Source organism: Nelumbo nucifera, chromosome 6 (assembly GCF_055504915.1).
Source record: "Nelumbo nucifera cultivar China Antique chromosome 6, China Antique-T2T, whole genome shotgun sequence".
Lineage (NCBI taxonomy): Eukaryota > Viridiplantae > Streptophyta > Magnoliopsida > Proteales > Nelumbonaceae > Nelumbo > Nelumbo nucifera.
In genome coordinates this window covers 53,444,132-53,471,638 of record NC_142654.1, presented here as the reverse complement: position 1 = coordinate 53,471,638, position 27,507 = coordinate 53,444,132, and the positions used below count along the sequence as shown (strand labels likewise).

General features: G+C 37.6%; 1 protein-coding gene across 3 annotated transcripts; it reads right to left on the bottom strand.

Moving 5' to 3' along the window:
* Positions 1 to 440: 440 nt before the first annotated feature.
* LOC104589705 (ribosome-binding factor A family protein) lies at positions 441 to 26,861 on the bottom strand. 3 transcript variants are annotated; one of them, XM_088890295.1, is made up of 6 exons: positions 26,309 to 26,853; positions 20,487 to 20,660; positions 19,053 to 19,263; positions 3,984 to 4,076; positions 791 to 878; positions 441 to 714 (listed from the first exon to the last, which is right to left on the bottom strand). In XM_088890295.1, exons 1-3 carry the CDS (start codon positions 26,690 to 26,692, stop codon positions 19,117 to 19,119), a joined length of 705 nt encoding a protein of 234 aa, XP_088746421.1. In that variant the 5' UTR covers positions 26,693 to 26,853; the 3' UTR covers positions 441 to 714; positions 791 to 878; positions 3,984 to 4,076; positions 19,053 to 19,116. The 3 variants fall into 3 exon arrangements, with proteins under 3 accessions (XP_088746421.1, XP_088746420.1, XP_010246412.2); XM_088890294.1 differs by lacking the exon at positions 3,984 to 4,076 and having other exon boundaries at positions 26,309 to 26,852; XM_010248110.2 differs by lacking the exon at positions 3,984 to 4,076 and having other exon boundaries at positions 441 to 878; positions 26,309 to 26,861.
* Between the last annotated feature and the right edge of the window lie 646 nt (positions 26,862 to 27,507).

Below are 27,507 nucleotides of genomic sequence, written 5' to 3'. Positions count from 1 at the left end.
GCAGCACCGAACTTGAGCCATGAGACCTTGGTCCCTCCAAGTTTAAAACTACCATACCATGTTTCCCAAATCGATTCATAAGATCTTTTGACCTGACCTCGATGACCCAATGGGATATCAGGTATACTCTGGCCTGAATCAATCGGATCACATGCTCAAGCTTACAGATTCTGTTTCAGCCTAAAGCTTGAAAACAGAGTATAAGGCCATAGACATGAGACTACCATACCATGTTTCCCAAATTGATTCATAAGATCTTTTGGTCTGACCTCTATGACCCAGTGGGATATCAGGTTCAGGTATACTCGGGTCTGAATCAGTCAAATCACATGCTCAAGCTTACACATTCTGTTTCAGCCTAAAGCTTGAAAACAGAGTAGAAGGCCATAGGCATGAACCTCCCTTCTTACTACAGATTGTATAGAATATCTTAACCATCGTTTTTGGGATTGACATTGTTTCATGTGTATTGAAGTGCATAGTTCAGACTGTTGATGAATGAACCTCATTCTGGACTCATGTTTTTTCAAATGTAAGCACCATGGTCCCGTGCCAGTATGAGAGGAATGGGAAACACGAAAGGACAATCAAAATAAATGTAGTTCTGGAAATACAACTCCAAACCCATGCTTTCTAATCTGCCGTGTTCTTTTCTCCCACACAATTAGACCATAGCACCAGGATTTCCCTTTCCATTCCATTGCTGTAACTTCCCTGTTGAAAACTTAAATGGTGTAAATCATTAACTACAGGTAATGAAAGCCGGAAACATAAATAAGCGCATCTACACCTGGGGAGGAATTAAGAACCACATAAAATTTTGGTAGTTCGAGTTACAGAGTCATGGCCCAATAGCTGACAACCCAGGGAGCTACAACCTGCATAAACAAACACCGGAGTCAACATAATATTTGAACAAATAATTAAAACAAGCAAGTTAAGATTCTAGAAAATAAGGGTAAAATTTTAACTGTTAACAATAAAAGAGAAGGCGTAGATGATCAAACAGAATGTTGCTAACGACAATTTTCAGAGGCTTACTTACATTTTGGAGTTATGGTATCTATTCAACATAGAAAATATGGGCACTTCTTTTTTTTATAATACATGAAAGAAGTTTTATTAAAATGAGGGACAAGGGCAGAAAATATATACAAGGGTATTTTGAGAGTACATCATTCTCTGCATGTGATAAATCAGAATAACATGGTCTAGAAATTATGAAATAATGTTAATTACGTAACAATTTATTCAAGGTAAGAACTTGTAAATTTAAGTTCTAAGTAATCTCAATTAAACAAAATGTCAAGACACTTCTAAAAGACTTGAATCCACCACTGGATCAGCCCCGCCATGACAAGGTAGCAGAAAAATCAACACAGTTTAAATTACATGTTCCATGGTTGGGGTGATCATGGGTCCGCTAGTCAGGCTGGGCTTAGTACCTATGATAAGGGTTATAGCCCAGGCCCAAGCCCGGCCTTGACTGGACCTAGCCTTGGGCCAGCCCAGGCTTTTGAGCCTATGGCATCCAATAATGAAAATTTAATTATTAATGAAAATTCAAATTATATGATGTGTATACATGAAAAAATATATTGCATGGGCCCAAGCTGGGCTCAGCATGGCTTGGCTTTAGGCCTATGACACAAAAAATAGGGTATGGGCATCAATACATGGTAGTCTACTCAATACTCAATAATGAATGTTCCCAAGTCCCACATTGCCCAGGAGTTAGAATGAAGGCCTTGCCTTCATCCTTGTATAAACTCTAGAGAAATGGTGTTTTCTCTCATGTGAATTGACTTGTGTCAACTCATGAATATATATATATATATATATATATATATATATATATTTATATATATATAATGTTCAATTTTGCCTTGAATCCTAAATTCTTATTTTCATTAAGGCTGTGTTTGGTTTGAAGGAAAAAGTAGGGAAAGGAAAGGAAAGGAAAGGAAAGGAAAGGTAGGGAACCCTACCTTTTCCTTCGAATCAAACATAGCCTAAAGGAAAATTTCATTGAGGCCTGTGGTGGATGCGGAGGGCTTGGGCTGTCATCCTCTGAGAGTGTGGGGATGTAGACTCGACCCACATTCTATTTATGGGTCCAACCTGAATATGTTAAGTTATTGGGAGTTTTCTCTTTTATGTATCTCATTGTCTTGGGCACAAAGTATGAGAGAGAGCTCAGCTGCATTGATTTGGGGTTTAGGATTTTCTGTGAGAGACATAGGCTAAAGACCGAACCATGTAAATTTTTCTGGGTTTTGCGCAACATAGATATAATATATGTAATCTTAAATACATATAATTTATTATAAATATCTATTGCAGGCCAGGCTGAAAATGATCACCCCTATTCGTTCCATAGTCAGCATGCAGAATTATATTTTCCCACGATGCTAGTCAATATAGTACTAAAATTTCAATCTATGCTGAATTTGGCTGCAGACAAAACAAATGAAAAAGAATGATTTCCTTAGAAAACAATATTCAATAGGAAACAAAACATTTGTCAATTCCTCCTTTTCTCCTTCACAAAAGGAATGGTTTCCCTGATTGAAAAGGTCTCCAACCTCAAAGTAAACTGGAGCAAAGTTGTGTAGCAGGGCTAAGGAGAGAGGAGAGGTTGAAAGCTTAGCTAGATTGTTGTGTTGTGAAGTAGGTGAGTGGCCTCTACAGTACCTTGGTCTACCCTTGGGAGGGAACCCGACTTCTATCAGCTTCTGGGATCCAGTAGTAGAAAGATTCGCAAAAAGGCTTGCTGGCTGGAAGAGAAACTACATTTCTCTAGGGGGTAGAATAACCCTAACAAAGTTAACATTGACTAATTTTCCAGTCTATTACCTCTCAACCTTTAGGATCCCCTTAAAAGTGGCCAATAAACTGGAGAAAGGATCATTTGGTAAAATGGGAGGTGGTTTCAAGGAGTAGGGATAGTGGAGGCCTAGGGGTAGGAAACATTAAACTTAGGAATTTGGCATTGCTGGGTAAATGGTTGTGGAGGTTTCCCTTGGAACAAGACAACTTATGGCATAAGGTCATCGTAAGCATCCATGGCATGGCAGACAACGAATGGGACACTGGCCTTGATACTAGGGCAACAAGAGCTTCTCCCTAGAAAGGAATTCACAATTTGCCACTGTCTTTCCTTCAGCTGGTTAGGTGTGATGCTTGTATGGATAACAAAGTTCGGTTCTGGGAGGATATCTGGCTTGGGGACATTCCTCTCAAAGACAGATTTCCACCTACTTTTTCTTTGTCCCTCAATAAAGGGAAAGTGATCTCTTCATTGCTTGTTAATTAAAACTACTGGGATCTAGGATGAAGGAGAGGGTTAAGGGAACATGAAATGGGTTTAGTAGATGAACTAATTTCCCTTCTTAATACTGCATTCCTGGACCCCTCTTTCCAGGCCAACAGAATCTGGTCAGAATCCCCCTCTAGCTCCTATACCTGTGCCTCTTTCTTCTCCGCCCTCCTTCATTCCTCGCACCCAGGAGGCTCCTTTCCTACAAAGGAAGTCTGATGTAATCCTGTACCCCCCAAAATAAGAGCCTTTTGTTGGGAGGTGGTGCTCCAGAAAATTAATACTCTGGATAATTTACAGAAAAGAAGGCCAAATCATTGCCTCTCCCCTCATGTTTGTTGCCTTTGTTTGGGAAATGGTGAGACAGTTACACATCTATTACTTTCTTGTCCCTTTGCTTCTTGTGTGTGGAATTAGTTCTCTTCCTTATTTGGCTACAGGTGGACCTCTCCTCCAGATGTGACAAGTCTTTTCAACCCAAGCTTCTTCCTCCTATCAAAGAAAAGGGGGAGAGTGATGTGGAGGGCAACAAGAGCAGCCATTCTCTGGTCTTTATGGGAAGAAAGGAATAACAGAATATTCCAAGGGGCATAAAGAACAACAGAACAAATTATTGACTGCTTAGTCATTGAAGTCATACATTGGCTGAAAGTAAGTGACTTACTTAAAGACTTTTCAGTGGATGATTTACAAAGGGGATGGTCAGCAGTGGCAAACTCTTCAGCCAAACAGCCTGTCCCTCAGCCTTCTTGGACACCTGTAGCACAACAAAGGGTCAAATTAAACTTTGATGGAAGCTCCATGGGTAACCCAGGACCCTCAGGAGTTGGGGGAGTCTTTAGGTATGGGGAGGGCAAAATGGTTGCACTATATTCTGGTCTCATAGGAGTGGGAGACTCTACGAGAGCTGAAATTTTGGCTATACTACAAGGCCTGAGATTTGCAAAACAATGGGGATTTCAGAACTTGGTGGTGGAAGGGGACTCTAAATTGATAATAGGATGGCCGCAAACAAAGAGTTTGGGTGTATGGCAATTTAGACAGCAAATAAGGGAAATAATCTGCTTGGCAAGGGAAGCTGGAGTAATTTTCAAATGGGTTAGGAGATCAGCAAATTCTGTGGAAGATAGCTTGGCAAAACAAGGGACCTTTGGGGAAAACTTTTTTTGGGCTGTACAGTAATTCTTGATGTCACTCTTTGTTTGAGTGGTTGACAGTGCAAGATGTAATTTGATATCCTTAATGAAAGTCACTGTTTCCAATCAAAAAAGAAAAAAAGGAAACAAAACATTTTCCTAGTTTTTTCTGGTCTTGGCTCAACTTGGAGAACAGACCTGAATCATTAAGAAAGAAGTAGATGGGCATCATGATAATTGAATTAAGAAGACCAATCCTCTGTTAAGAAAATGACTTGCAAAAACTTACAATGAATGCCATTTTACTACAATTAACACCCAGAAAACAAAACAAATGAAAAAGAATGATTCCTCAGAAAACTGTATTCAATAGGACATAAGATATTTGCCTAGTTTTTTCTGGTTTTGGCTCAACTTGGAGAACAGACCTGAATGGTTAAGAAAGAAGTAGATGGGCATCATTAGATTTGAATTAGGAAGACCAACCCTCTGTTCAGAAAGTGACTTGCAAAAACTTGCAATGAATGCCCTTTTACTACAATGAATACCCACTTTTATTTTCAATAGTCATTTTATGTACATTTAATAGCATTTTCTGTGGAAATAGTTTGCTTTCCTTCATTTTACATGTAATCAAATGGAAATGTTTAATTATTCATTTTGTGAGTTTATATTCTAGTTTCTTTCTATTAATTTCTTATTTGTTAGGCTTCAATCACACACATGATGGTATATGCTTTCCTTTTTCCCCTTTTTCTAGGACAAAAACAGGGCTCAGCCCCAATAGTTTCTGATTTTTTTTTCTTCTTTTTCTTCTCATGAATATGTTGATTTTCTATGATGGGTCTTAATTGTAACATGATTTCAAACAATTTGGGGGATAGAAAGTGGGGGAAAAGTCACCACTTTGAGGTGATTGGCACCTTATCATTCTTCTAAACATATCTAATTCTTTTTTCAAATCAATAAAGTTACATGTGAACCAAAAAAACGAAGTTACATTATACCAATAAAAAATATGTTAATTCTCTAGTTTTAATATGCAGTTTATAATTTTAATGAAGATTATTAATAATTACTAATGAAAGATGGTTGTTGGTTGCTATAGAACCTAGGGAATTATCCAATTCAAGATTTTTATTTAAAAACCCATTGCCTAGGCAATGCTGAGACGCCCACCTAGGCAACAAGGAGCCCCCTATTGCCTAGCCTTGCCTTGGCACTTTAACAACCATGACAATACTAGTCAAAAAACAAGGGTTTCACCATTGAAACTCCGCTAGTGTGAGCTTGTCTTAAACTGCCAGTCCCAAGCCTAAAGGAGGGTTGCATCAGGTTGGCAACCAGCATTAAAACTTTTGTCAAACCCTCATGAATATAGATCCTATCATAGTTGTCAAGGCATCTAGGCGATTCTGGGTGACACTAGGGAACCTAGTTGCCTAGGCTGTAAAAATTTTATAATATAAGGAATTGGCTTTTGGCTAATTCCCTAGTTTTATATACCATTCAACATGCATATTAATTGAAACAATAGTAAGTCTCTTTATTAAGAACATTAAATTTCCTCTAAAAACAAGGCAAATTATCATATCTAAAAGATAAAAATCTTTCAAAATATATTAATTTCATTATTTTCAAAAATAATACTACTATAATAAGTATTTAATAGAGCAATTTCATATCAATTAGCAACTAAAGAAGGCTATTTAACTTTGTAAGATAAAAAATCAACAGGAAAGTAAAATAGAAAAAAAAAATAAGGATGGAGTTGCTACTTTATTTAATTGATGAGAGGGAGAGAGAATAGAAAAAAAAACCTCTCTATACTTCAATTTATTTACTCTTTCTTCTCTTTTCAAAACCCTTCAATCTTATAAATTTCAACAATAAAACATTAAAGCAAAGTAGAAATGATATATATAGTGTATAATAGAATGTATTAACACACTGTTGACAAGATATGATTTGCAGCAAATTAAGAAAGATATGATTTGCTGCAAATTTAGAAAGATTTGATTTAATTGATTACAGATTTGATTTGATTGATTACAGATTTGAATAAATTTAGGAAAGATTAGATTTGAATAAAATTAGGAAAGTCATATCCTAGGATTAAGGGAAAGATTTAATCAATCCCTAATTGTGAGAGATTCTAGGAGTAATTGAGAGAGATCCTAGGAGTTTGTCTCTCCTATCTTTTCTTATTTAAGTTGTATGCTAACCATGTTTTATCAACACATTATCAATACAAAAGTATTTCTTTTTCTCTCCCTCTTCATTTCTTCTTCTCTTCCTCTTTATTTTTCCACATGGTATCAAAGCTTTAGGGTCCAATCATGAATTTTAAGGCCACCATGGTTGGCTCTAGTTCAGCCTCTTCGGATGCTACCAGTGGTGTGACATCTTTGGAGGGAGGTATTCAGTCAGCGGCCATCTCTCTCTCTAAGAATTCTCTTCAGATTACCATTCACAAATTGAACGGAAAGAATTATCTTGAGTGGTCTCAGTCCGTGCGGTTGGTGATCGACGACAAAGGGAAACTCGGCTATTTGAATGGCAAAGTAAAACCGCCAACCACTGATGATCCAAAGTACAGGCAGTGGCGTTCTGAAAATTCTATGGTTACCGCTTGGCTGATCAACTCTATGGATCCTGTGGTTGGAAAACCATTCATGTTCCTGCCGACTGCTCGTGATGTGTGGGAAGCTGTTAGGGAAACCTATTCAGATCTGGACAATCATTCACAAATGTTCGAACTGAATACCCGAATGTGGAAGATGCGGCAAGGTAAGCGTGACGTAACTGCTTATTATAATGAGAGGATGGCTATTTGGCAGGAGCTGGATTTATTTGAAGAAGAATGGGAAAGTCCGAGTGACAGTGCTTGGTACAAAAAGAAGATAGAAAGAAGTCGGGTCTTTGTCTTCTTGGCTGGTTTGAATAAAGAACTCGATGAGGTTCGGGGACGTATCTTAGGGCGAAAGCCCTTGCCTACTATAAGAGAAGTTTTTTCAGAAGTGCGTAGAGAAGAAGCACGGCGGCAAGTGATGTTGAAGAATGTTAATGAAACAAAAACTGAGAATGAAGGGTCTGCTCTTATGGTCCGAGGTGCAGACATAGACGAAGATAAACGAGGAGGAAAGCAAAGGCCTTGGTGTGATCATTGTAAAAAGCCATGGCATACTCGGGAAACTTGTTGGAAGCTGCACGGGAAACCAGCAGGTTGGAAGAAAAAATCACACAGTGACAACAAGTCAGGGGGAGATGTCCGCGCGCTTCAAGTAAGCAATTCGGATCCAGGGCAGCAATCATCCTCGAAGTCACTTCCTTTCACAAAAGAACAAATAGAGCACTTATATAAAATGTTTCAATCTCAATCGTTAAGAAACTCTAACCCATCCTGCTCTCTAGCCCAGTCTAGTAATTTTTTCACTGCAGCCATTGCTTGTACCAAATCTAATGGCTCCTGGATATTAGATTCAGGTGCCAATGATCATATGACCGGCACTTCACAATTCTTCTCTTCATATACACCCTGTGCAGGGAATCAAAAGGTTAAAATTGCAGATGGTTCCTTTGCTACTATTGCTGGGAAAGGAACTGTGTCTATTTCTCCTCTAAATCTTAAAGATGTTTTACATGTTCCTAACCTATCATACAATCTGTTATCTGTCAGCAAACTAACCCTTGATCATAATTGTCGGGTTAATTTTTGGTCTTCTTGTTGTGAATTTCAGGATTTAACCTCAGGGAAGATGATTGGGGGTGCTAAACTGGATGGTGGCCTCTACCTCTTTAATAAAGGATCAACCTTTGGAAGGCAAGACCGACAGACTTGTTTCAGCTCTATCTCGGTTTCTAGTGACAGTGAAGTTTTGTTATGGCATTATCGGTTAGGACATCCTAGCTTTCATTATTTAAAGCATCTATTTCCTAAGTTATTCATGAATAAAAATCATTCGTGTTTTAAGTGTGAATCTTGTGAATTAGCAAAACATCATCGTGTTGTTTTTCTGTCCCAACCATATAAAAAATCAAAACCATTTACCATGATTCACAGTGATGTTTGGGGTCCTTCTAGAGTAACAACTCTTTCTGGAAAGCGTTGGTTCATTACTTTTATTGATGATCATACTAGGGTCACTTGGGTTTTCCTTTTAAAAGAGAAATCAGATGCTGAAACTGTGTTTAAAACTTTCTATAACATGGTTCAAACACAATTTCAGACTCAGATTAAAATTTTTCAAAGTGATAATGGAAAGGAATTTTTTAACAATGTGTTAGGGAATTTTTTTGCTGAGAAAGGAATTGTACTACCAAAGTTCGTATAATAATACACCTCAACAAAATGGGGTGGCTGAAAGGAAAAACAAACATCTCCTTGAAGCTGCTAGAGCCCTAAGTTTTCAAACTAAGGTTCCTAAGTATCTTTGGGGAGAAGCCGTTTTAATAGCCACTTATTTGATTAACAGACTGCCTACACGAATTTTGGATTTTAAAACACCCATACAGGTTTTCATTGACGGTTTTCCAAACTCTCAACTAGTGACAAACATTCCCTTAAAAATTTTTGGAAGTGTGGCCTTTGTTCATAACCATGATCCTAAACGTTCAAAACTTGATCCAAAAGCACATAAATGTATTTTTGTAGGCTATCCCACTAATTAGAGAGGTTACAAATGCTTTAGTCCAGTTTTGAAAATGATGTTTGTGACTATGGATGTCACATTCTTTGAAGAACCTCATATTACAGACACTCCCATCTTCAGGGGGAGAGCAACACTAGTGAAGATGGTCTTTTAGTTGGTTCTGATTTAATGTTTGAATTTGTCCATAATGATGTTCCTCACAACCAGTCACCGAAAGAAAGTAAGGCAGAAAATACAAAACCAGTGGAAACAAATGAATTAAATATTGAAAATGAACAACCTTCGGTGATGCCATCTCAAAATAAAAAAGTTGAAACAACAGAGATGTGTGTGAAACAGTATAAAGGCCTTGTATATTCAAGGGAACATCTAGCACTGAAAAGGAGAGGCACTATTCCGCAGCATCAACAAGAATCTGATCTGAGGGTGTATCATGAAATTCATGATAATTCTCCAAAAATACCTAAAAATATTCCTCCAGGTAATTCTAATTCTTCCAGTTAGCTTGATCTTCCCATTGCTCTTAGGAAAGGTGTTAGGTCTTGTACAAAACATCCTCTGTCAAATTTTGTATCTTACAAAAATATTTCACCTTCATATTGTGCCTTTATTTCACAAGTGTCTAGTGTTTCCATTCCTAACAGTATCCAGGAGGCTCTAAATGTTCCTGAGTGGAAAGAAGCTGTTTTTGAGGAGATGAGAGCTTTGGAAAGAATGCTACTTGGGAGAAAGTGGATCTTCTGGATGGAAAGACAATTGCTGGTTATAAATGGGTGTTCACTCTGAAGTACAACTCAGATGGATCCTTGGAGAGATATAAGGCTCGCCTAGTAGCTAAAGACTTTACTCAAACGTATGGAGTGGACTACTCTGAGATCTTTTCTCCAGTGGTAAAACTAAATATAGTTCGAGTACTCTTATCTGTTGCAGCTAACCTTGACTGGCCACTGAATTAGCTAGATGTGAAGAATGCCTTTTTTAATGGAGACCTGGAAGAAGTGTATATGGAGCCTCCACCTGGTTTCACTGAGAAGTTTGGAACTAAGGTATGCAAGCTAAAAAAGTCTCTATATGGACTTAAACAGTCTCCCAGAGCCTGGTTTGAAAGATTCACAAGGTTCGTCAAAAGTCAAGGATATAGTTAAGGACAATCTGATCATACTCTTTTCACAAAAAGATCCACCGAAGACAAGGTATCGGTTCTGATTGTCTATGTTGATGACATAATCTTGACTGGAGATGATATTGAAGAGATGAGCAGACTAAAGCAAAGCTTAGCCAAGGAATTCGAGATTAAAGACTTAGGCTAGCTAAGGTACTTTCTTGGAATGGAAGTGGCTAGATCAAAGAAGGGCATTGTGGTTTCGCAACGAAAATATATTCTAGACCTCTTGAAAGAAACTGGAATGAGTGGATGCAAACCTTCAGACACTCCGATAGAAGTTAAGGCTAAACTCGGAGAAGTTAAAGATGGGGTTCCAGTAAATGCAGGTAGATACCAAAGGCTGGTAGGAAGATTGATTTACTTGTCACATACACGTCTTGACATTGCCTTCGCTGTGAGCATGGTGAGTCAATTTATGCACTCCCCGTACGAAGAACTTGAAGCTGTATATCGAATTCTTAAGTATCTAAAAGGCACACCAGGAAAAGGACTCTTCTTCAAGAAAAATGAGAAGAGAGGGGTTGAAATGTATACAGATGCAGATTGGGCAGGCTCAATCACTGATAGAAGGTCAACTTCGGGGTACTGCACATTTCTTTGGGGCAATTTAGTTACTTGGAGAAGCAAGAAGCAAAGTGTAGTTGCTAGAAGTAGTGCTGAGGCTTAATTCAGATCAATGGCTCAAGGAGTGTGTGAGGTTCTTTGGCTAAAGAGGGTGCTAGCAGATCTTAAGAGACTAGTGAGTTTTCCTATGAAACTATATTGTGATAACAAGGCAACTATCAGCATTGCTCATAATCCGGTTCTACAAGACAGGACTAAACATGTTGAGATTGATAGACACTTTATAAAGGAGAAACTTGAAGAAGGAATAATTTGCACTCCGTTTGTACCAACCACTCAGCAAGTTGCAGATGTTTTGACTAAGGGCTTGTTGAGACAGCCATTTGAACTTCAAGTTAGCAAGTTGGGCATGATAGATATCTTTGCACCAACTTGAGGGGGAGTGTCGACAAGATATGATTTGCGGAAAATTAAGAAAGATATGATTTGCTGCAAATTTAGAAAGATTTGATTTGATTGATTACAGATTTGAATAAATTTAGGAAAGATTAGATTTGAATAAAATTAGGAAAGTCATATCCTAGGATTAAGGGAAAGATTTAATCAATCCCTAATTGAGAGAGATTCTAGGAGTAATTGAGAGAGATCCTAGGAGTTTGTTTCTCCTATCTTTTCTTATTTGAGTTGTATGCTCAACATGTTTTATCAACACATTATCAATACAGAAGTATTTCTTTTTCTCTCCCTCTTCATTTCTTCTTCTCTTCCTCTTTATTTTTCCACACACACATACTAATAAGAAGCAACAATATAAATGATATTATAATAAGGTGCCCACCTTGTCATTTTTGTTGCCTAGGTGGGTGCCTACTTGCTATAACTCAAGGTGTTTAGGCAAGGTGCCCAGCAAAGGGTGCCTAGCCGCCTAGGTGACACCTTGACAACTATGATCCTGATTTGTCTTTCCATGCTCATGCTAGGGTGTTCTCCAAAAATGATGCTGCACCTAACCCGAGTGTAATGTTAAGTGGGCATGGGTTTGCTATGATAGTCCACCACAACAACGCCCAATTGTGGTATCAAATAGGAAAGGGTTCTCACATTCTTCTAGACAGGAGCTAGTAAAGAAGCTTGTCCAAGAAACACAACTTCATTTAGTTACTTGAAATGTAGGAATATTAACAAGAAAAACTATGGAACTAGTAGACATATGAAGAAAAGAAGGGTTAATATTGTGTACCTACAAGAAACTAAATGGAAGGGTAAAAAGGCTAAGGAAATGGATGGCTACAAATTATGATATACAGGAGAGGTGAACAATAGAAATGGTGTAGCGATAATAATAGATACAGATTTAAAAAAATAAAATTACAAATGTTAAAAAAATTGGGGATAGAATAATTTTAACTAGACTTGTTTTAGGTGAGGAAATCATTAACATAATTAGTGCTTATGCACTCCAAGTGGATTTAGAAGAAAAGATTAAAAGACAATTATGGAAAAACCTAGAAAGATTAATCCAAAAATTTCCAAATGAGGAGAAGATTTTTATAGGAGACTTAAATGGGCATATAGGGAAAAGATGTTTAGGATATAATATGGTGCATGGAGGATTTGAATTTGGGAAGAGGAATGAATCATGAGGTACAATTTTAGATTTTGCAGTAGCTTATGATATGACAATTTTAAACACCTTTTTCCATAAGAAGAATGAGCATTTAATAACATTTAAAAGTGGATTGAACATAAGTCAAATAGATTTTTTCTTTATTAGGAGAAAAGAACAAATGTTGTGTAAAGATTGCAAAATTATTCCAGGAGAAAACTTAACAACACAACATAGATTAGTGGTGGTAGATGTGTGCATTAAGAAACAAAAGAAAATTAGGGAATAAAATAGGTGCCAAAAAATGACATGGGAAAATCTAAAAGGAGAAAAGCTAGCTCAATTTAGAAACAAGTTAATGATAGAAGGGAATTAGATTTTAGATGGAAAGATTAATAATATTTGGCTTAAAATGGCAAACAACATAAAAAAATAGTGAAGGATATCTTACGAGAATTTAAAGGGAAAAGAAAAAGTACTAAATAAACTTGGTGGTTGAATGAAGAGGTTTAAAATATAATCAAATTAAAACGAACATGTTACAAAGAATAACAAAAGCTAAAAATGCAAAAAAAAAAGGAAAATGTAAAACCATAAGAAAGGAAGTTAAAAATAAAGTAAAAGAAGGTAAATGTAGGGCTTATGATGAGCTTTACCATAAATTAGGCACTAAAGAGGGAGAATAGGAATGTATAAACTAGCAAAGTTGAGAGAAAGGAAAAACAAAGATGTAAACCATGTTAGATGCATTAAAGATGAACATCAAAGAGTCTTGGTAAAAGATGAGGAAATCAAACAAAGATAGAAAAACTATTTTTAAAAAAATAAAAAATAAATGAATAGAGAGAGGGTGCTTGTGGAGGAGAAGCAAACAATACTAGTAGTGTTAAAAATAATATGTACCTTCATAGAGTTAGATCTACTAAAGTAAAAAAGACACTAAATAAGATGAAGAAGGGGAAGGCATTAGGACCTTATGGGATTCCAATAAAAGTGTGGAAAGGTATGGGTGAAGTAGGCTTGTTATGCTTAACTAAGCTATTTAATAAGATAGTAAAAGAAAAGAAGATGCCTGATGATTGGAGAAATAGCAATGTGGTGCCTATAATTAAGAACAATGGTGATATACAAAGTTATAATAACTATCAAGGGATTAAACTCATGAGCCACACTATGATACTACAAAAGACCATACTTTTGATATCAATACAATATACTATACTTTACCTTTCTCAAAAAGAAAACAAAAAAATAAATAAATAAACAAGGATTACGACTTGAAACAAGTGTCTCAAAGTTCAGAGAAGAGAAAACCGATTTGGCTTTATAATAGGGAGATCAACCATGGAAGCTATATTTCTTTTGAGATGATTGATAGAAAAGTTCAGAGAGAAGAAAGATCTTCATATGGTGTTCATTGATCTAGAAAAGGCTTATAGACCTAATTAAGGATATATATGAGGGGGCAATAACCAATGTTAGAACACCAGTGGGAGAGACTTCACCAAGGATCAACACTTAGCCCTTGTCTATTTGCATTGATCATAGATGAATTGATAACATATTACGGAAGAAGTTTCATGGTGCATGTTGTTTATGGATGGCATTGCTTTAATTGATGAAACTAATAAAGGATTAAATGCAAAATTAAGCTCATTGACAAATGCCCTAGAAGCAAGAAGACTTAAAAAAAAAAAAAAGAAAAAACTAAAGCAGAGCATATGACATGTAAGTTTCATAATAATAGGAGTGTAAATCAGGATACACTTAGGATTGGAAACAAAGAAATAACTCATAACTCATGTGACCACCAGTAGCTCCAATTACAAGAAGTGATTTGTTACAAGTGGAAGGAGCTAGAAGAGCTAGGGGTAGACCTAAAAGGGCATGGAATAGAAGTAGTAAGAAAATATTTTAAGCACTGATAATTTAACAGTGGATATGGCTTTAAATAGAAAAGATGGATTAGTGAAACAGGATTCATGTAGCCAACCCCATATGGTTGGGATAAGGTATGGATGATGATGGTGATGATACTATTAGGAATTGGAAGGGGGGTGGAATTGGCAGCATCTTCATCGAAAAAAACAAAAGTTAAAAAGCATTAGACACCGCTAGAAAGTGGGTGGCTGAAGTTAAACTTTAATAGAAGTAGCATGAATCTAGGGCCTTCTGGAATTGGGGGAGTAGTTAGGGATGTGAAGGGACCATACATACATTGTACTTGGGTCCAATAGGTGAAGGAGATTCAGCAAGGGCCAAAATGTTGGCAGCAGTATTTGGTTTGCAGAAAACCATAGAAATGGGAATTGAAAGATTGATTATTGAAGGTGATTCGAAGGAGGTAATTAGTTAGCTAACGAATGATAATAAAGTGCTATAGAAATTTAAGAATGAATTCAAATGATACTCAAAAGACATGAAATTAGAAACAAAATGGGTACAAAGGTCAGTCAACAGCTTGGCTGATGGGTTGGCTAAACAAGGGGTTAATAGACAACATGTTTCTTGGACTCTAATGTAAAAGAGTAAGGAGGTGAGGAATGACTGCTTATATATTTAAATTCACAACCTATTGTTGTACTTTGTTGCTCCCAATTAATGAATGGAATCTTTTCTTTGTCGTTGATCAAAAAAATAAGTGAGCATTGCCTTAAGCACCTTAATGTAGAATCCATTAAATAAATTTAAGAATTTTCATCAATTTCACAAGTTGTCTGGGAGTTCCACATTTTTTTTATCAGCAAAAAAGAATTTTATTAATTAATTTTACAAGAAACAAATTTACAGGATTATAGAAGCTTCAGAAGGCAGTCAAGGCCCTATAGAATATTACAATAAAGCCCAAAAAAATTGCAGCCTATAGACCCCTTGTTTGGCTGAAGAGTCGGTCATCCCATTTGCAGTCCTCCTAATCCATACAAAAGAAGCATTGAGCTCCCTTGCAAGGCTATCAATCTCTCTTATGTAATGTCTGTAAATCCAGGGAGCATTAACTCTGTTGGAAGACCAAGAAATCACTCAGTTTAGAATCCCCTTCAATCTCCAAATGGACCTGAATACACTGTAGAAGTGTTCAGCCTTTAGAGAGTCACCAACCCCCAAGGGACCTGAATGCATTGCCACCACTTTGCTTGAGGAATCTCTAAACACACCACCAATGCCTGCCAATCCTGGATTTCCATTGAGCTCCCATCAAAGTTCGGCTTGATTTTATTAATAGCTGGGGGCTTCCATTCCACTACCTTTCTTTCTTCCTAGAGGAGTGTGCCACTTCATTCCACGCCCTTATTATGTCAAACATTGAGAAGGTTTGAAAGAGTTCAAGTGTTTTTACCTAGTGAGCAACTCTTATCTTTATGGTTTCAACAATTTCTTCTTTTGATCTATACTTCCCGTTGAATTCCACATAACCCTTCCTCTTTTCGTTGGCTGCCTTAGGAAGTTTAGGCTAAAGAGACTCACTACATCCTGAGGAGTGATCCACCTGTAACCAAAAAGAAAACAAAAAGAATCCCAAACAAACAGCACAACAGGACAAAAGATCAATAAGTGGGACAGAGTCGCAGCTATTCACCATTTTCGAAGCAAAGAGAGCACACATGAGGGGAGAGGCATTTATTTGGCCTCCTTTTTTGAAGCACATCACAGGTGTTCAACTTTCCAAGAAAAACCTCCCAACACGGTGCTTGAATCCTTGGTGGAATGGGCTTATGTTGTGGATGCTTTTATTGGGAAGAAATACTGCCGCAAACAGCAGCAGTAATGGACAGCAGCAGTAATGGGCGATTAATTCAGTGTTTAATGGACAGCAGCAGTAATGGGCGATTAACTCAGTGTTCCTATCTTATCTCTTAGCTAGATTCAGTGTTCCTATCTTATCTCTTAGCTAGATTCAGTGTTATCTTATCTCTTAGCTAGGATTCAGTGTTTCTATCTTATCTCTTAGCTAGATTCAGTGTTCCTATCTTATCTCTTAGCTAAATTCAGTGTTCCTATTAATTAGGCAGTAGCATTATTATTATTTAAAGATAAATGTTGTTAGGAAGTGTTCCTAAAGAAGGACTCTTATCTTCTTGTAATTTCCTATTTAAAGGAGCAGATGATATTCAATAAAATTATCGATATTTTCAATCAAGAAAGAGCAAAGGAGAGTTGGTGATCTCTTTAACAAATCACCATTAAGGCACTAAAGATAGGTTCCTCGAGAAAAGGGAGAAACAAGGGAAAACAGGAAGTTTTCCCCGTTAACCGACCTGTGACGAGATCCTATTCGCAGGCCCTTAACAGTTTACTCCATATCTCTTTCATCGGGAAATTCTCCCCCCCCCAGGAGGTTGCACAAGGGTTTTAAAAAAAGAAGCACATGTAAAGATACAGGCAGCAGACCAAACTCTAGTGTCCTCCATTGCTTGAACCAAGAAGGCTAGCTTAAGTTTGCCCAGCAAACACACAAGTGTCTCACACTCATTATCCCTCAACCCCCTCCTAAAACCAAAGTCCCAGCTCAAACCAGAATGAGAAAAGGTGAGAAAGTTTGAGATAGGTTTTGACTTATAATCAGCCACTAAGTACAGATCAGGGAAGAGAGAACAAAAAGGAGTTTCATTCTACCAAAGGTCTTCCCAAAAGAGTACCCTAGACCCTAATCCCACATCAAACCTGATGAAATTAATAAAGGTTGGATATACCTCATGAATTGCTTCCCAAGGAGAGCTCGAGTTTGAGGAAGAAGTTACCTTTGCATACCAGCCATTGTTCATCAATGATCAGCCTATGAATGCTTTCTATAACCTTATACCACAAGGTCCACAGCCTATCCTCTTCCAAAGGAAATTTCCAAAGCCACTTGCCTAGCAGAAAAGTGTTTTTGTGCATTAAGTTCCCCAACCCTAGACCTACCTTCTCCTTTGTTTAGCTAACTTGTTCTCACTTTACTAGATGGTCCCTTTTTATATCCCTCGACTCCCAAAGAAAATCCCTCGTAAATTTCTCTAGTTGTCTTGCTATCCTAGCTGGAATTCTAAAGGTTTAAGGAAGTAGACTAGTAGGTTAGCTAAGTTTGCTCTAATCAAAGTTATTCTCCCACCTAGGGATAAGTAGTTCCTCTTCTATAGTAACAAATTCTTTGTGAATCTTTCTACTATTGGCTTCCAAAAGGCATTGGATCTTGGGTCCCTCCCAACGGAAGCCCTAAATGCTCCAATGGCCATTGTTTAACCTCACACCCCAAATCTCAGCTAGCTCTCTCATACTTCCTCCATCCAAATTTATCCCTGCTATACAACTCTTTCCCCCATTCTTCAAATTGGAGACAGATTCAAAAGAACTAATGAGATCTCGCAAGTTTCTTATATTCTCTTGATTGCCTCCCTCGCAAAATAAAATGTTGTCATCTACAAATTGCAAATGTGTGACTTCCACCTCATGTCTTCCTACCCTCCATCCTCTAACCAGATTATTCTGATCAACCTTCAAGATCATCCTAATGAAAACATCAGCAATTAGGGTGAAAAGGAAAGGGGATAGAGGGTACCCTTGTCCCATACCTCGTTTTGCTGGGAAATAATCTCTGGCCACACCATTAATTAAAATTGAATACTGAACTAAGGAGATAGAGGGTCCCCTTCATCCACATCCTCCATTGCTCCCCCAAGCCAATTTTCTCCATTATCTTTAGAGAAAAGACCAATGCACAAAATCAAAGGCCTTCTCTAAATCCAATTTGCACACCAAACTCTTTCCTCTTCTCTGCTACACATTCATTTGCTGAGTTCCATAATTTTCTACCTATGGCTTCTAATGGTATTGAATTCTTCATCAGGTTGCTGATGCTATCACCTGAGGATAATATCATTTTGTGAGTTATAGCCTTGCAAAGTTTTGTCAACAGAAGGGAGATTTGACATTCTCATCATTACAATTTCTTGATTTTGAATGGTGAAACAGAGAAAATAAGTTGTTCCTGAAAGCATATTTACGAAGAAAAAAACGAATCAGGAGCATTTAGTTGGGAAGAGGAAAGGTTCAGATTTTTTTTCAATTGGGTAAATGGTCTAAGAATGAAATTTTTATAAAAGTGGTAGCTGTAGGATTTAAAATAGGACCTAGTTGTAAGATTTTTTTTTTCTTTTGATGATAGAAAATTTATTAAACTAGAAGAAATATCACAAGGTTACAGAGTACATCCAGGAGAAGCGCGAGATGCAGCCCCAGCTGGAAACAAGATTACAACTGAGCCCAAAATAAATCAGATCTATGCACCCTACATTTTGCAAAAAAATCAGCCATCCCATTAGCTGAACACCTTTCCCATTGGACTGAGATTATCATATCTCTGACCAGCCACTTAAATCCTTTATATACTCTTTATATTTCCAAATTACCATTTCAGGTTCCTTCAACCAACCTATTACCAGTTTAGAGTCACCTTCCACTACCAGCCTGTCATAATTTAATGGAAAAATCATGTTGACATTTTGACCTTCCACTACCAGTTGTAAGATATTCTAGAACAAGGAAATCATGTTGACATTTTGACATGCTATACTCGGTTGGTATTGAAATTTCAATATCTATATCTGTAATTTTTCCTTTAAATTAGACTAACCTGTGAAGCTGTAAAACTATGTCTGAGTCCAAAATCCAAGCATACTTCAACTAACCATGAGCAGCTACTTTATATAAATAATGCCATCATCAGGGTCATCAACATCCCAATCTCTATCATCTTCAGACAGATCAGATGATTGAGATTTCCCTTCATCGTGACTTTCTGCATTCTTTTTCTCATTCTTTAGCCTATCCAGTATTGCAATCACCTGCCATGGAATAAAACAATCAGTCAGTACTCCACCAGGAAGTAAATCACCCTAGCTTAATATATGAATGTGAACCGGTCCATGATGATTTTGTAACTTAATCTCTTAATGCTACAAAATGCCACATAGAATATAAGGAAAAGTGATTAACCAAAATTATTGAATTATGACTTTAGGATATGTTTTCAATCTATAAAATTCCAATTGTGTTTCTGCCTTTTCTATGGCCAAATGTTTTCTTCCCCTTTCAAATTGGAAACAAACACAGCCACTATTAACCATATAGAAGCAGACATCACATAAATGATTTCATTGTCATGAAAATCATATTATATCAGTTTATCAGCTTCACAAAAAGAGAATATGCAGCTTCCATATGCATAATTCATCTGCCAGGATAATCAAAGAACAAAGGAATTCCATGATTGAATGTATGATGATCCAAAGTAAGCCATGTCCCCTGGATTCAACTGGGAGAGACCATAGTATGGGAGTCAGGTCAACCATAGAAGCAGTGCACTGAAACCAGATGAATAATCCAGTTCAAGCACTAAAGCTACACATACAGGAATCATTTATCAAAGCATGTATCCGGAACCAAACAAATAGAAAACAGGTACACCATCTGACCACCTCTGAAGTCATAGCTTACATGACTCCTGAAGTGGACTAAGGGCCATTGCCAACGTTGGTCCTAACTATCTAGAGTTTTGGGAGGGATGGACCACGTGCAAACCTAACCTTCAGAATTTTCTAGAATGAAATGGTCATTCACAGCATCTAACCTATTGTGTGGCATTTTACCATTGTACCACACAATGGCCACTGCCTCCTGAAGTAGACATACAGTTGATAAAAATTACACTCCACCTTATGGACCATAATTATCATTCATGAAGTACTTGCTGTGCATGGGACTTGTGTGCAGACCTACTGGTGATGGGTCTTTCATAGGACATCCTAAACAGTTAATCTGATTGATTTGATCCTTGATAATACCTAAATGTCAGATCAGTTCATGGATGATAGGGGAAAAGAACATGATGACATGATAATTGTGTCAGTCTTTCTTTCTTGGGAGTTAGGAGACATCACAAGTTGTAATAGAAAGTAATAGGGAGATCTTATTGGGCATAGAAAGTGATTAAACAGATCTTATTCAAAGTGCTCTTAAATAGCAGGTATTTAACTGAATGAAAAACAAAAAAAAAATGAAAGTTTACCCTGCTTCCTCTCTCTAGAGACTCATCTTCAATAAAACGTATCTCAGGAGTCAACCGCAATTTCATACGCCTGCCCAACTCACTGCGAACATACTTGGCCTTTGATTTCAGCCCAGCAATAGCAACCTCTCTACCTCTTTCATCACCAAATACAGATACATAAACTTTAACCACCTAAACAGGAGAACAGGCATTGCCTCAGTACTCTGAAAAACATGATTTGTTCATCAAGGCAAAAATCATACTCACAATGAAATAGCTTTCTCGTAGTAACCTAAAACAGAAACAGAGAATGAGTTCAATACTCAGTTAAGGATGGCAACCAAAAAATAATCTCTGCTCATGTCATATGCATGACACATGCTCAAGGAGTCAGAACCACCACTTATTGGATTCACCTAGGAGGTTTCTGAGTTAAAAAAATGGCATGGATGAATGTCCTTAACCATAAATGGAAAGAAAATTAAAATGAGCAATTAACCAAGAAAATGGCATGTACAGAATGACTTGTAAAAACAGCATACCAAGTCCTGTTTGAGACTTAAGTGTTGGTAACAAGGGTGATTGTTTTAGATGTTTCCAAATAAGAGGTGCTTGGTTTTGTTTTTGCTGCGGTTGCTCCTCCTTCTGGGTGATTTCTTATCACCTTTTTCTTGTATTAGCAGAAGAGAAGCGGAAAAATAAGTAAGAAGAAGAGAAGGGAGAGAGAGGAGAGAAGGGAGAAGAGAAGAGAAAGGATTTGGAGTCTTCATATCTGGCTGGCAGTGCCAGCTTACATTATCATATATAGGGCAACCATAATTAAAAGGGAAAAAACCCTTTTGCCCCTGCTGCAATTAGAGTACATAAACAATGATAAAAACACTACTTTAGTTAGACCAAACAGACCCTAACTCAGCAGAATACAAACATAAAAAAGTAAAATAAACATTCCAGCACTCCCCCTCAAGTTGGGACATAGATGTGAATCATGCCCAACTTGTCACACAAATTATTATGCCACACATGATGAAGGCCCTTGGTGAAGATGTCTGCAAGTTGTTCTTTTGAACTGGCATATCACACTTCTCCACTCACAAGTTTTTCTCTAATAAAATGCTTATCCACTTCAATATGTTATGTTCTATCATGGAGGACTGGGTTAGCAGCAATATTGATAGCAACTTTATTGTCACAATAGAGTGACATAGGTTTGTTAACTACAAAACCCAGTTCCGCTTCAGCACTGGATCTAACCACCACACTTTGCTTCTTACTTCTCTAGGTGACTAAGTTTCCTCCCACAAAGGTACAATACCTAATGGTAGATGTAGTCTTTCTGTCATCGACTACCCCTGCTCAATCAGCATCTGTATACACCTCAACCTTCAAATGTCCATGTTTCTGAAATAGTAAACCAGCTCCTGGAAACTTTTTGAGGTATCTAAGGATCCTTTCTGCAGCTTCAAAGTGAGTTGTCTTAGGATTATGCATGAACTGACTACGGACACCCATTGCATAGGAAATATCAAGTCTGGTCATAGACAAATATAAGAGTCTCCATGCAAGTCTCTAGAACTTCTTCACATCTTTCAAAAACTCCCATTGACTGTCTCCCAGCTGATGGTTAGGTTCATTGGGTGAATCAATTGGCTTCACCCCTAACTTGCCTGCATCCTCTAATAGGTCTAGTACATATTTCCTTTAGAAAATAAAGATACCCTTTTGACAGTAGGCAACTTCAATTCAAAGGAAATAACGTAAGGGGCCTAAATCTTTCACCTCGAATTGAGTGGCTAGGAATTTCTTCAGCTTCCATATTTCAGTCTTCCAATCTCCTGTGACCTTCAAATAACCTAAGACAACCACCAGCATCTCTATACACCTCAACCTTCAAATGTCCATGTTTCTAAAATAGTAAACCAGCTCTTGGAAACTTTTTAAGGTATTTAAGAATCCTTTCTGCAGCTTCAAAGTGAATTGTCTTAGGGTTATGCATGAACTAACTAAGGACACCCATTGCATAGGCAATATCAAGTCTGGTCATAGACAAATATAAGAGTTTCCATGCAAGTCTCTAGAACTTCTTCACATCTTTCAAAAACTCCCCCTGACTGTCTCCCAGCTGATGGTTGGGTTCATTGGGTGAATCAATTGGCTTCACCCCTAACTTGCATGCATCCTCTAATAGATCTAGTACATATTTCCTTTAGGAAATAAAGATACCCTTTTGACAACAAGCAACTTCAATCCCAAGGAAATAATGTAAGGGGCCTAGATCTTTCACCTCGAATTGAATGGCTAGGAATTTCTTCAGCTTCTATATTTCAGTCTTCCAGTCTCCTGTGACCTTCAAATAAACTAAGACAACCATCAGCATCTCTATACACCTCAACTTTCAAATATCTATGTTTTTGAAATAGTAAACCAGCTCCTGGAACTTTTTAAGGTATTTAAGGATCTTTTCTGTAACTTCAAAGTGAGTTGTCTTAGGGTTATGCATGAACTGACTAAGGACACCCACTACATAGGCAATATCAGGTCTGGTCATAGACAAATATAGAAGTCTCCATGCAAGTCTCTAGAACTTCTTCACATCTTTCAAAAACTCCCCCTGACTGTCTCCTAGCTGATGGTTGGGTTCATTTGGTGAATCAATTGGCTTCATCCCTAACTTGCCTGCATCCTCTAATAGATCTAGTACATATTTCCTTTAGGAAATAAATGTACCCTTTTGATAACAGGCGACTTCAATCCCAAGGAAATAACGTAAGGGGCCTAGATCTTTCACCTCGAATTGAGTGGCTAGGAATTTCTTCAGCTTCTATATTTCAGTCTTCCAGTCTCCTGTGACCACTATGTCATCAACATACACAATTAAAGCTGCAATTTTCCCTTTACTTTTCTTCACAAACAAAGTATGATCTGACTAGCATTGTTTGAACCCCATCTGTTGTACAGCTAAATGAAACTTACTAAACCAGGCCCAAGGTGATTGTTTCAACCCATATAATGATTTTTTTAACCTACACACCTTTTTCTCACTACCTTTGGCACAGAAACCTAGAGGTTGAGTCATGTAAACCTCCTCCTCTAGGTCACCATTCAAGAATGCATTTTTAATATCCAACTAGTGAAATTCCCAATCAAGATTAGCTGCTAGTGAAAGGATGATTCTGATAGAATTCATCTTGGCTACTGGAGCAAAGGTCTCTACATAGTCTACTCCATATACTTGTGTAAATCCTTTGGCCACCAATCTGGCTTTGTACCTTTCTACCGTACCATCAGCCCTATGCTTCACTGTGAATACCCACTGGTTCCTTTCTTTCAGGAATATCCACCAACTCTCAGATGCCATTTTTGTATAAGGCATTAATTTCTTGCTTCATTGTACCTATTCATTCATGTTTGGATAAAGCTTCTATCACATTCTTAGGAACAGAAACACTATCAACGGAGGAAAAGAACACACGATATGAAGGTGAAATATGACCATAGGACACAAAGTGAGAGATAGGATGATTAGTAGTACAAGACCTAACACCCTTTCTCTTAACAATAGGTACATTAAGATCATTAATAATAGGGGAATCAATATCAAGAGGTTCAGACATATCAATGGGAACAAGTGTATCTGACTGATGAGGAAGATCTGCCTCTGGAGAGTCTGATGATGATGGTTGCATAGTTTCAAGTTCCATGGCTCTTGAATTCTGCTGGCTCTTATGGTGGCGAATAAAGACACGAAATGGGAGAGGATCAGGAAGAAGAGGTAATTGAGTTTGAGCCTGAGTGTGTTTCTCCTCCTCAACCCTATCTCTCCCTGAGGAGAAACCAAGAAAAAATGTTGACTTTCAAAGAATGATACATCCATGGAGACATAGTACTTGCATGAGGCATGATCATAGCAATGGTAACCCTTTTGATATAAAGGATAACCAAGAAAAACATAGAGAATGGCACGAGGATCAAACTTACCACGAGTAGGGGACAAATCATGGACAAAGCAACGACACCCCTTGGCGTTCTTTTTTTATGAAAATTTCTATTTATGTTGCTCACATTTTCCTTTCATACATTGTCATTGGTCACTTTAGCTTCTTTTTTCTTTTTCTTTTGGAAGGGAATCTCCAAACTTAAAACAGAAATCATAAGGGACAATGATTAACAAATCCTATTGGGAAACAATGATATACATAATGTAGTGGCCTATAAAAAACTAAGCATATAAGCATGGATACTACATGATTGAAAGTACTCTAATCAAAGCAAGTTAAAGCCTTCCCTTCTATTTTTTATGGGGATGGGGTTAGGGAAGTGAAAGCAATAAAAATATAATAATATCTAGCCCGAATTATAACTTCATATTAGTATTACACACTCCATTGAATATGAAGATGTGTGGGTGGTATGGCCCAACCCCATCCCCAAAATGATTCAATTTCAATGATTTCTAGTAGTAAAATAAGATGTGTGGGTGGGTGATTCCCCTTTGAAAGATGTCTTTCCCTCCCTCTTTGTTCTTCCCAGTTTCAAAGGTAAACCTGTGGATAACTTTTTTGAACCCTTGCCCTTCCTCTTTTGGGTTGAATTGGAAATTTGGGGCTTACCAGAAATCTAAGAGAGTCAAAAATCCCACTTGGTGTCTAATTTGTTGAATGTTCTAGAGTTAGTGACCCTTGTCAATGATGTGAAGGATGCTCGGTGGTGGTCCCCTTCCCCCGTTGGGAAATTTTCTTGTAAATCTCTATTCAGCTCCCCCATTTCTACTTCCTCTCCACCCACTTTCCCTGTGAAAGAAACCTGGTGTGTTCCTATTCCTCCAAAGGTCAGTGCATTTTGCTGGGAAGTGTTCCATTGATGCATAAAACTTGTGACTTGTTGCAAATGAAAAGACCAAATTGGGCCTTATCCCCTAACTGGTGCTTTTTGTGTAAATTAAGTGGTTAAACCGCTTTCCACCTCTTAACTCCTGTCCCTTTGTTTGTTGTATTTGGCAATGTTCTTTTTTTCTCTTTTTGGTTGTAGGAGGAACACTCCTGCCAGTTTGGACGGACTAATTAAGTATTTATCCCCTCTATTTTGAGTAGCACGAAAAAAGAGTAGGATTTTATGGAGATGTACAAGGGAAGTAGTTTGTTGGACAGTGTGGGAAAAGAGAAACGCAAGAATCTTCAAGGAGAGAAGCTTGGAGGTGCTAATTGATTGTATTATTCTTGAAGTTTCTCATTGCATAAGAACCTTGAAACATCTTTCAGACTTTGGAGTGGAGGAAATTTTCCGGAATTGGGGGGCAGTTGCAAGCTCTTCTTCTAGGAAACAAAAACCCCTAAGGTCTGATCTCCAGCAATGGTTGGTTGGAAGAATCTGAACTTTGATGGTAGTAGTATGGGTAACCTGGGTCCCTAAGTATTGGAGTGGTAATCGGGGATGAGGGAGCCAACATTAGTGGCTAGTATTGGGCACTAATGTTGTATTGGGCATGCTTATGGTTCACAACTCCTTGTTGTATCTTCCTCCTTTAATTTAATAAATCTATTCTTTGTGGTTGCTGATAAAAAAAAAAAATGTGTACATAAGCAATAAAACCACGGAATTCAAAGCGAGAATCATTAGAACTTGGAAGTATGCTTTTTTTCAATAAAATTAAAACTCAAAAAACAGAAGCCTCCTGATGTCACAACTAAATGACATCTGGATTATCAGTATCATAATCTCTCTCCAGATTGCCACTTGATATTGGATTCCGTTCATTGCACATTGAATTGAATCAACTATCACAATCTGGGGTTTTGTGTTGTCTGCTCACTAATTAGCTGGTGATATCCATCGAAGGTTACCTGCAAGTCAGCAGAGACCTCGACGTCGGAGATGGTGGTGAGGGAAGACAAGTAACGGTCGGCGCCGAGTGCGGCTTCCGGGAGAACAGCGTACTGAAGGACCTTGTCGGTGAGGAGCATGTCAGAGAGTTCGCGCCTTATTTGTTTGGCAACCATTTTCACCCGTCGAGGGTTTGCCATGCACCTTATAGTTGAAGAATTCGGTGGAGAGGAGCGCAGGATGTTGATGAAATTCGGTGGTTGAGATCCTCTGCGGGCAACTGAACATGAATTGCAGAAGTTTCCGAAGAGGGCTGTACCTAGATGGAGATGGGCCATGGACGACGTTGAGGAAGGGGGCAGTGGCTGGTGCGGATATAGTTGATGAAGGAGCAGATAAGACATTTCCTTTTTCTCCGCTCTACTTTGTTTGATTTTCTCAAATTATTGTTATATTTTCCCTCTGCCCGTTCCTTTTCTGGTTTTCTTTCTTGTGTTACGAAGAAGAAGAAGAAGATGGGAAAAATCCAATAAACAAAAAAAAATTGCGGAAAAAAAATAAATTAGAAGCAGGAGGGCGGGGTGGACCGCTGGGACCTGGGGGTATATATTTCGGTTCGGGATTTTTGAAAAATCGAAGGACCGATTCGGTTTTTGGTTATTAATCTAAAAAAAACCGATGATTAACTTAACCGACCAGTATATATATTTTTATGTATATTTTATATATATTTTTAATATATATCACATTTTGTATGTATTATATATAAATATATATTCATTATATATATAAATATATACTTATATTATATTTATAATGATCTATTTATAAATATATTATATATATTATATTTTTTAAATATTTATAATATATTATATATCATTTATTATTTATTATATAATATTATACATATATTTGTATAATATATATTATAAATATAAAAAATTGAAAAACTGAAGAACCAAACTGGTCAAAAACCAAAACCAGCAGACCGATTAACCGGTGGCATCGGTTCAATTTCGGTTTGGAGAATTAGAAAAACCGGTACCACCGGTTTGGTTTACAAAAAAGTGTCATAGTTCGGTTAACCGAACCGTGGACACCCCTAATAGAAATTAGCAAGTAGCAACAACTTGGATCAGGTTACGTCAGGCACAATACGAACCGGTCAAACCTAACCCTAGTCACCCTGTGTATTGGTACTGGTTTGGGCTTGGTT